This window comes from Microcaecilia unicolor, chromosome 3, assembly GCF_901765095.1.
Source record: "Microcaecilia unicolor chromosome 3, aMicUni1.1, whole genome shotgun sequence".
Classification (NCBI taxonomy): domain Eukaryota; kingdom Metazoa; phylum Chordata; class Amphibia; order Gymnophiona; family Siphonopidae; genus Microcaecilia; species Microcaecilia unicolor.
The window spans coordinates 246,997,274-247,007,374 of NC_044033.1; the positions used below are offsets into that span (position 1 = coordinate 246,997,274).

The following is a 10,101-nucleotide window of genomic DNA, read 5'->3' on the forward strand; positions in this document are numbered from 1 at the left end:
TTTTTATTTACGTCAATTTATATACCGTATCTTATTGCTACTGCAAGACAGAACGGTTTACAATTTATAAAAAGGAAGCAATACAATATGTACAGGTTGGACAAACATTAGAACTCCAGTCATTACAGGAAAGCACAGCAAACCCACAAACTAGCTACATAAGATGAAAAACAGTATAACTCATGGTTTAGTATACAGGAGAGCACCGCAAATACAAGATTAAATACATAATATAATCTACACAGACAAACAATACAGTTTTGATTTAATATATATTACAGATGCCCATTTATAACCTTTCTTCCATTATTCTAAATTCTGTTCTACATAATTGATAAAGTAGAAGGTTTTCAAAAGTTTCCGAAAATGAAAGTAAGATTTCTCAAGTCTGATCTCTTTTGGAAGGCCATTCCAAAGAGAGGGAGACAAATAGAAAAAAGCCGAATTCCGTGTAGATTCCCATCTAGCCCTAGCGAGAGGAGGAATCACTAACCTGTTGTCTGTCAGGGATCTAAGGGTTCGTGTGGCAGTGTAAGGAATAGTTAGATTTGACAGATAGTCAGGGTTTAGTGTATAAAAAGCCTTATGGGTCAAAACTAAGGCTTTAAACTTAACTCTTGCTTCAACCGGAAGCCAATGCAGTTGATGTAGTAAAGGTGTTACTCTGTCATGCCTCCGGGCCCTACAAATCATACGTGCTGCAGTATTCTGTATGCTTTGTAGTCGTTTCAAGCTAGCTTGAGTGATCCCTGCATATATGATATTACAATAATCTAAGCGTGAGGTAATATAGGCAGATGTCAACGTTTTAAGGGAATCCTTACTGATTGAATTTCTAACTGATCGAAGTCTCCTAAGATGGAAAAAATATTTTTTCACTACGTTGGATATTTGTTCCTCAAAAGTCAGAGTAGAATCGATTATAACCCCAAGGTATCTAAAGGATTTAACTGTAGGGATGTTCTGGCCAAATAGCAGACATGTGCCCTGTCCTACTATCCAAGATGTTATAGTGTAAAGGATTAAAAAAATACATATATATAAAATTAAAGTGCGCCCCTTTAAGGGGTTTACCTTAGACTTCGGGGCTGGTTTTGAGGTGCCCCAACTGATTCCTTTGACCCTGTGCGGGTCCGATGTTTTCGGGCCAGTTTGGCCATTGAGTACGGTGGCTGGCGCGATTCGGGGCTTCCCCAGGCTTGCTTCAGTATTTTGAGTCCCGATTTGGGACCGGAGCAAGGCCTGGGGAAGGGAAGAGACAGTGGAAGGAGAAATCGCGGTAGGCGCGAGTGGCGCGCCACCGCGAGGCCGCGTGGTGAGGGGCGGAGGAGAGAGAGAAAAGCCAAGGGGAGGAGTCTGGGCTCTCTTCGGCCCTGCGTCGGCGTCCGACGTCGACGTAATGACGTCGGACGCCTGTTTGACGCAGGGCCCGAGTTTTTTTTATATCTTAAAGGGAACCGGCTCCTTTTAACCGCAGAGCCGGTTCCGAAGACGGAAAAAGACTGGAGTGGGACCGGAGGCAGCGGGGAAGTGCTCCGGTGCACTCTCCCAACGTTTTGATTTTTTTTTAAAAAAGCGGCCAGCCATGAAAGCGGTGCTGCACGCGCTGGGAGGTGCACAGAGCTTCGTGCAGGAGAGGACACGAGCCAGCTGTTACCTCGTGCACGGAGCTGGCAAGAGGCTCGTGCAGGAGGGACAAAGAAGATTTTGAGGTTTTTCAGGATACTAAGGTACTGAAATTATGTTAATCTGAACAGCTGTTTAATTGTAGATGTGTAAGAAATGTTTATATTTATTCAAAAATACTGTGTTTGCGTGCAAGGGGTATTAGAATGTGTTAAGCTCGTGCTTATGGCTCGAGCTGGGGGGGGGAAAGTTGTGTAGGGTTCTAAGCCTGGCAGTTGGCAGTTGGGAGGTAGGTGCAGAGCTGACAGGTCCGGTATAAGAGGTCTCTGATCAGCTGGGTTAAAACTTGGTATTGGTGGGGTTGGTAAAGGGTTTAAGATAATTAGAGATGAGTGACTGCATTAGGAGCAAAGTTTAAAAGCCACTCGCTTCCGTTTATTGGCTTTAGAGGGATGACTGATACTGGGCTTAAGTGTAAGCTTTAACATTACAACAGTTAGAAAGCTCACATCACAGTAAACATCCATTAAGTCCCTGTATATGCTAGGGTAGATTATTCTGGGAGGGTTAAAAAAAAAAATAAATATACAAATTTAAAAAAATCTGAGAGCATTGTTGATGGGAGGGAGTAGAACAGGGATAATTAATTATATTTTTATTTACTTGGTAAGCTAGTTAGGGAAATAAGTTGAACAATCATATGGGGAAATGAGTTTGAAATTATAGCAAAAGAGGAATTGATTTGATGAATTAGACAGGGATAGGGTTTTGCCTTTTTGATTTTCTTCAAAGCATAGAGTAGTAGGTACTCAAGTTCCGGGTTCCTGCTCCCTGGCAGCGTTGAACCAAAGTACTGGCAACATCAAAACAACAAGTGCACCAACGTTAAAGAAAGACCAAAGTTAACCCCATACAAGAAAGGTCTACAAAACAGCTAAGTACAAACACTTACAGTGGTTCAGAGACTAAAAATACTTACCTGAAGGTAGAGAAGTGTTTGCATATCCACGTGGAGGAGGTTTGATCCTTAAAGAGAAAAAATTGAGAAAAAGAATCAATTTCTTCATTAAGACTTTCTGTTTAAAGTAAATTTGAAGAATAGAGAACATAAACAACTGTATTACTTATCTGATTTGTTTGGTGAAAGATGACAGTAGATGGGAGTCAATTTATGGAAGATGTACACATCTTCTGAAAGTGAAAAAACATGTTGCAGGTTATAAATGTTTTACTGTTTGTTCTGAAGTGAAAACAAACCTTTTACATTTGTTATTTTAATACAATTGGACAGCTGTTTTATTAATGAAATTATTACAATTATATATTGAATTTTTAAAGAAACACTTTGCACAATAAATTATTTTAATTTCAAGATTAGTGTGCCATATTGTTATCGTTTTGTAAAATTTGAACCATCACCAAGGAAAATTCATTTATTAACATCTTGAATTGCACACTATACCAAATATAGAATTTCCTTATTTTTTCTCTGTATTTCCTCAATTGGTGAGTGTTGAGTGTGGGGCCTTTACACCGTGATTGTATACTCTTACCATCTGCTCTAAACCTCACCCATAGGGGATCTACAATAGTCTTATCTGGATATAATACTAATTGATATGTTGTGAGCCAATCTGCCACTTTATCCAGACAGATTTGTAGCGGTGTAAGATCCATATTAGATGGTTTAACATAATGAATAAGAAGAAAATTGTCCGCATATGAATAAGAACGAATACCCATTGTTTGAATGAGAAGTGCCAAGGGACTGACATATAGATTAAACAGTGTATACTCTGGTGGATCCTCCTCTACTTTATCCCACTGTCAATTGGTGTACCTCAGGGATCTGTCCTGGGACCTCTTCTCTTCTCCATCTATACTTCTTCCCTTGGTACTCTGATCTCATCCTATGGTTTTCAGTATCATCTTTACGCTGATCACTCCCAGATCTACCTCTCCACACCAGAAATCTAAGCAGGAATCCAAGCCAAAGTATCAGCCTGCTTGTCTGACATTGCTGCCTGGATGTCTCATCGCCATCTGAAACTAAACATGACCAAGACTGAGCTTCTTATCTTTCCACCTAAACCAACCTCTCCTCTTCCCCCATTCTCTCTTTCTGTGGATAACACTCTCATCCTTCCTGTCTCATCAGCTCGTAACCTTGGGGTCATCTTCGACTCCTCCCTCTCCTTCTTTGTACATATTCAGCAGACTTCTAAAACCTGTCATTTCTTCTCTATAATATCACCAAAATTTGCCCTTTCCTTTCTGAGCACACACTACCAGAACCCTCATCCACACTCTTATCATCTCTCGCTTAGACTATTGCAACTTGGTTCTCACAGGTCTCCCACTTATCCATCTCTCTCCTCTTCAATCTGTTCAAAATTCTGCTGCACGACTAATATTCCGCCAATGTCGCTATGCTCATATTAGCCCTCTCCTCAAGTCACTTCACTGGCTCCCTATCCGTTTCCGCATACAGTTCAAACTCCTCTTATTGACCTGTAAGTGCATTCACTCTGCAGCTCCTCAGTACCTCTCCACTCTCATCTCTCCCTTCGTTCCTCCCCGGGAACTCCGTTCACTGGGTAAATCTCTCTTATCTGCACCCTTCTTCTCCACCGTTAACTCCAGACTCTGTTCCTTTTATCTTGCTGCACCATATGCCTGGAATAGACTTCCTGAGCCAGTATGTCAAGCTCCATCTCTGGCCGTCTTCAAATCTAAGCTAAAAGCCCACCTTTTTGATGCTGCTTTTAATTCCTAACCCTTATTCACTTGTTCAGAACCCTTATTTTATCATCCTCACTTTAATATTCCCTTATCTTTTATTTGTCCTGTTTGTCCTAATTAGATTGTAAGCTCTGTCGAGCAGGGACTGTCTCTTCATGTTCAAGTGTACAGCGCTGCGTACGTCTAGTAGCGCTATAGAAATAAGTAGTAGTAGTATGAACACCTTTACTGAGAGAGTATAGCCTTTTTACTCAACTCTTGTTCATTCAGAGGGTAAAAATCACACTGTGATGCTGTCAGCCGAACTGATGTAGTATACACATTTGCGTGTTCTTTTGTGCCAATGAAGATTTTGTTTATTTGACCCCTGATAAAGGCATAAGTGCCAAAACTTGGCCAAGTCAGGTCATTATCCAATAAACTTATTTGTGGATGAATTTCAGAGTTTCCCTTCTCAGGACTTTCACTACTCTTTTTTTGGTTAGTTAAGGGTAAGAATCCACCAGCACCACCCACTGAGAGTGCCACTCCACAGAAACATCTCTTGAGTATTTTGGTAAGGCAGGAAATCATGATGTTTCCTGCAGAATATGAGTGGGGATGTAACTGAACTAATGTCTTTCTCTTGGGGTTCTGGAGGGATGGTACTAATATTGGTCCTGTCCAAGAAAAACGATGTCCCATTCTTTCACACAAGATCATGCACCATGGCTCTTACCTTTCTGTGGACTTTTGATGAACCTTCAGATGAACAGTGTTTCCTACTTTTCATTCTGTAGTTTCGAAAGGTCTTCTCTCAGCCTGAAACAGCAGAACTGAGCGGCAAATGCATCGTGTCTTTGGCTACAGGTAAAAATGAGACACAGTTTACTTGATATTGTGATTGCAAGAGTCTAGCACACTAATACCTGCCACCTAGCCATGAAGTGAGGGGTGGAGGTTTCTAGCTGAGTGATTCTTGTTCAAAATAGAACAGCTGACTGGTTGCTCACCGACTCTTTAGGACTTGCAGAGGACCCCTGAATTAGCAAAAGTTTTGCTTCTGTATGTGGGCCAAAGGTTAGCTGAAAAGAGGAACTGGTTAGAGACCCAGTAGAATCCTCAATTCTCCATTCTCATTTCCTTTTCTAGCCACCTGTGCATGCCTTCAGAGACATGCTGTATACTGTGTGCATGAGTGCAAGGGAAGAGTGGTGTATTTATTTTTTTTGTGTGTGTGCAGGAAGCACAACTGAACACATGTGCATGAATACTATCCCACAAATTCAACAATCCTGGTGCCAAAATGTAAGCACCATGTTCATGTGTATGCTTTATTGTGAGTCGCTTAGTTGTAGGTGCCATAGAAATTTTTACATAAATAAGATTATAGAAAGCTAGCAATTATGTACATGAATGTAACGTTCATGAATGTAAGCACTAGGTGTGCATTCAACTGTATTCTGTAACTTCAGTGTGCATGGGCAAACTGAAGCTACAGAATACAGGTGTCCGTTATGCTCCCCAGAGGTCAGATATCAGCTTTGGCTTTGGTCTAGTTCTGAGTTCCTTTCTCTGGTCCCAGGTCCACTTCTTAGGGGCAGTGGATTTTGTAGCACAATAATACAACACACAAGTGTGGCTTGGCAAAGGGTATTTTATCTAGAAATAGGCTTACAGCCCTTAGGGCAGAAAGATAATACAGCACTGCTTCTGTGTGTCTCAGGGTCTGCCTGATGTCTGATTCTGTGTGTGTATCTGTTGATGAAAGAGAGTCTGTCCTTCAGTCAGAGCTGAGTATGCAGACATGTGTGGAACGGCTGCAGGTAGGAGGGGGTGTGTGGACGTGTCCGTCTCTTTGTCCCTCTCTGGGTTTAAATAACTGAATTCTTTTCCCACACACCGGACTTTGATGTTAAATCACAGAACATAAATCTGCAGAGATGACACTACATCCAACTGTAGGATTTATATGATGGTATTCCATTCAACCATATCATTCAATCACTCAGAAGTTGCTTTTACAGTAAATGGAATATCCACCATTGCTCACGTTCTGTCAATTTTTGTCTCCCCCAAGTCCTGGACTTGTTTGACAACATGCCATTGAATCTGATAAAAACTATGGTTGTTGTCCAGAAAATGCTGAACCATGGCTGCAGGTAGCACGATTTTTGTTTCATGCACAAGGACATTTTGAATTGTAATTTGCTAATACACTCCATAGGAGTACCCCAAGGATGTGGAGTATCAATCACTATGGAAGCCATAGAAGCCTTGTGGGGCTTCATATGTGCAAGTGATCAATTAAGGGCACTATTTAGTGCATACTGAGCCACAGTGACACTGAGGGGTTCTTCTATTTATATATTATATTGAATAAGTGGTTAGCAGCATTCCAGTCCACTTTGGAGGTCTTTGTATTACATTTTTTTAGAGAGTTGCAATTTTTTGTATTGATTTTCTCTCTGTACAGACTTTAGTTTTGTGGGATACTCTGTTGCAGAAGGTATACTGCGATATTAACTGGAATCTTATTGTACAGTTTGGTGGTTTTGGCCCGCTCTTTAATAGTTGTAGTGGTTCTGTCATATTTCATCACTTTTCATGAGGCTTCATTTTGTGTTGCATAACCTTCCGCTATCTCTTCAGTAATGGGGCTCCTACTTTGATTTTCACCTTTCAATTTCCTCTCTTTCACACTTTACTGAGTTCTGCGATTGCCAACAGGTTATTTATATGGCTGTGGGGCTCCATGCTTAGTTCTGCCACCTCTGTTCATTTACCTCCAGATCGCAATCTGATGAAAGTGAGTGGGAAAGTTCTCTTGACCTGTGAGCTCGCCAGTCGCTATAAACTGCAGGACGTAAATGGTAAGACTCCCCTCTGTGTCATTTAGGTCTTGGCTTGTTTTATTTTACAGCCAAGAGATTAAGAGGGTTCTAGTGATCAGAGTTTTGGACTGTGATTCAGGTGCTGGTGGGGGGGGGGGGGGGGGGGGGGGGGGAGGGGGCTGATGGTCCATAAGTCACTATTGTATCTTCTGCTAATTTTGTGCATGTGGCCTTGGGACAAATCATCTTATCTCTTTGTGCATTTGCTAGTTGCACATTCAGTTCATCGTCATTCCTTAAGGGGGCAGCAATTTTATAACGGGGCATCTCCATTTAGTGCCCCAATGTTGTGTGGGGAGCACCTATTCTATAATGGCATCTGGGCATCCTGATTCCATTATTGAATACCAGCATAAACTGCATTGGTGCACCTAAATTTAGGTGCAAGCATTTACAGCCAGGTCAATGACTCCTATATACCTTTCCAAGCCTCCTTGAAAACCCATTTTTTTCAAGCTGGCTTTTAGACTGTAATGTCCTTTCTGGTTGGATTTCTGTGATTGGAGGGGGGGGGGGGGGGGGGAGGAAATGCAAAACCATTGTTTCTTAAGCCACTTCTGCAATATAGGCTTCTTAACCTTGTGTTCTGGGGACTGCATAGCCAGTCGGGGTTTTAGGATATTCACACTGAATACGCATGATATCAATCTGCATGCACTGAAAACCTGACTGGCCGTGCAGTCTCCAGCATACGTTTGGAAAGTCCTGCAGTATACAAAAATATTGTATATATTTTAAGTTGATCTCTTATATAAGTCAAAGACAGTTTGAAAACTAAAAATGGCCAGACCTGCTGTGAACTGTGTATAAGTCGAGACTGAAAATGGATCCAACATTGCTCCCTTTCTCCCCTCCCCTCCATCTACAACATTGCTCCCTCCCCTCTACCTCCGGGTCCAACATGTCTCCCTTTCTCTCCCTCCTCTCCTATTATCCAGCATTAATCTCTCTTCCTCCCCCCACTCTGTGCATGGTCCAGCATCTTTCCCCTCCCTCCACCAGCCCACGGTTTGGCATCTCAATCCCCCCACCCCTGTGTACCTTCAAACTTGTCTTCTTTAGAGCAGCGGCAGTGTAGTGATACACCTAGACCACTGCGGCCTACTTTGGAATGCGCCTCCTGACCTGTCTTGCTCCCTCTGCCTCAACTTCCTGCTTCCACATGGGTGGGACGGGTCAGAGGGAGTGCTCCATAGAAAGCTGCAGGCAGCCTAGGTGTATTGCTGCATAGCTGCTGCCCTATAGAAGACAAGTTTGAAAGTACATGGATTGGGGGTGGGGCCTGAGATTCCAAACTGTGGGCTGGCAATGGGATGGAAGTGGAGAGAGAGATTCTGGATCGTGCCACCAATGGGAGTGGGGGGAGCCATTAATTCTATTAGCCACTATGGGGAATGACCCATAGATAAGATGCCCCTAGCTTTTTTAAAGCATTTGAGAGACAAAATTTCTCAACTTATACATGAGTATATATGGTATATTTCATACACATTCATTGTGGATATCCTGTAAAACCAGACTGGCTGGGGGTACTCTAGGACAAGCTTCAGAAATACTTATTTACAATACATTTCTGTGTAGGGCAGAGGGATAGACACACAGAGGGTTCTCCAAAATCAATCCCCTCCATGCTCAGCACTGTTTCCTTCTCTTCTTGTAGGACAAACCGTGGTTCAGGCCACATCCCTGCAGAATCTTCTCTCCTTCTTTCCTTCGTTGGCCTGGCTCTCTCGTTTCATACCAGGATTTATTCGGGTTCCAAAGTGGATCCTCACCCTCTCTGCCAGCAAGTTCTAGACCTGGTTCTGTTTTCCTGCTGTGATGACTTTCCAGATCCCATGCTTTGCGCTTGCCCTGCTGCTGTCTTCAGATGCCATGGATCTTCACTTGCACAATCCAGGACTTTGAGTATTTTACCGAAGTACATTTTTTATGTGTTCCAGCAATGTTCAGATCATTCTGCATATCTGGAAACATTTGTATCAGTGAAGTTTTTCTGTAGAGCTGGATAATATTTAGCTTGTCGCTCATAAAGGATAAACCAAGAGCTCAGGTGTTAACAACTAATTATTGATGTTAATTGGCACTCATTAAAATTTGCATACGTCTGGCTGTGCACTATTCTATAAGACATGACACCTAATTCCACTGGTGTGTAACTCAAAACGGAACATTCCCAAAGGTTGCCTGTATAGTTATAGAATACTGGTTCAGCATACCTAACTTGGGTGCCAGCATTTACACCAGGTCTCAGTAGACGTAAGTCTGGCGCCTAAAGTTAGATGTGGGAATCATGCTTACTGTCAGTTTTTTTCTGGTGCTAAATTCTGAATGCTATTTACTGAATCCAGCCCTAAGTAATTTAGGCACACTGGAGTTGATATTCAGTTAGTGGTGCTCAGTATTTGGCTGGCCACCACTGGCGTTATGGTTGGAAATTCAATGCAGGGCCATATCTGGGCTAAGGCATTAAATTTCCAGGTTTACAGAGCAGGTGAAACCATAGCCAGTTACATGTGGCATTCAGCATTTATCCAGCTATGGGGCAATGCATAAAGATAGAACTCAGTTTTATGTGGTCCTGTTTATGCAGTTACCTTGGCCGGTTAAGTGCTGAATATCTTGACACACGCTGGTCAGCAGTGTTGCAGCTCTCCATTAGTTCATTTGGATCCAACGTGGCCCTGGCTTCAAAATGAATGAAGATCACATTCTAAATGAATAAAATTTTTTCGATGAATTCTGTTTCCGAAGATTCAATGGCAAGAGAATTCCACAAAGTAGCTCTGGAACTCTTTGCCGGAGGATGTAGTAACAGTGGTTAGCATATCTGGGTTTAAAAAAAGGTTTGGACAAGTTC

At 42.2% G+C, this 10,101-nt stretch overlaps 1 protein-coding gene across 1 annotated transcript in view; it reads left to right on the top strand.

The window, feature by feature from the left end:
• The window catches only part of DHRS1 (dehydrogenase/reductase 1), a 28,394-nt gene extending 19,043 nt beyond the window's left edge, over positions 1-9,351 (top strand). Inside the window, exons 7-9 of the mRNA XM_030197650.1 lie at positions 5,148-5,217; positions 7,140-7,220; positions 8,902-9,351. Coding sequence (XP_030053510.1) covers positions 5,148-5,217; positions 7,140-7,220; positions 8,902-9,038 — 288 coding nt within the window. The 3' untranslated portion in view covers positions 9,039-9,351. The remainder of the gene's footprint in view (positions 1-5,147; positions 5,218-7,139; positions 7,221-8,901) is intronic.
• Positions 9,352-10,101: the final 750 nt, after the last annotated feature.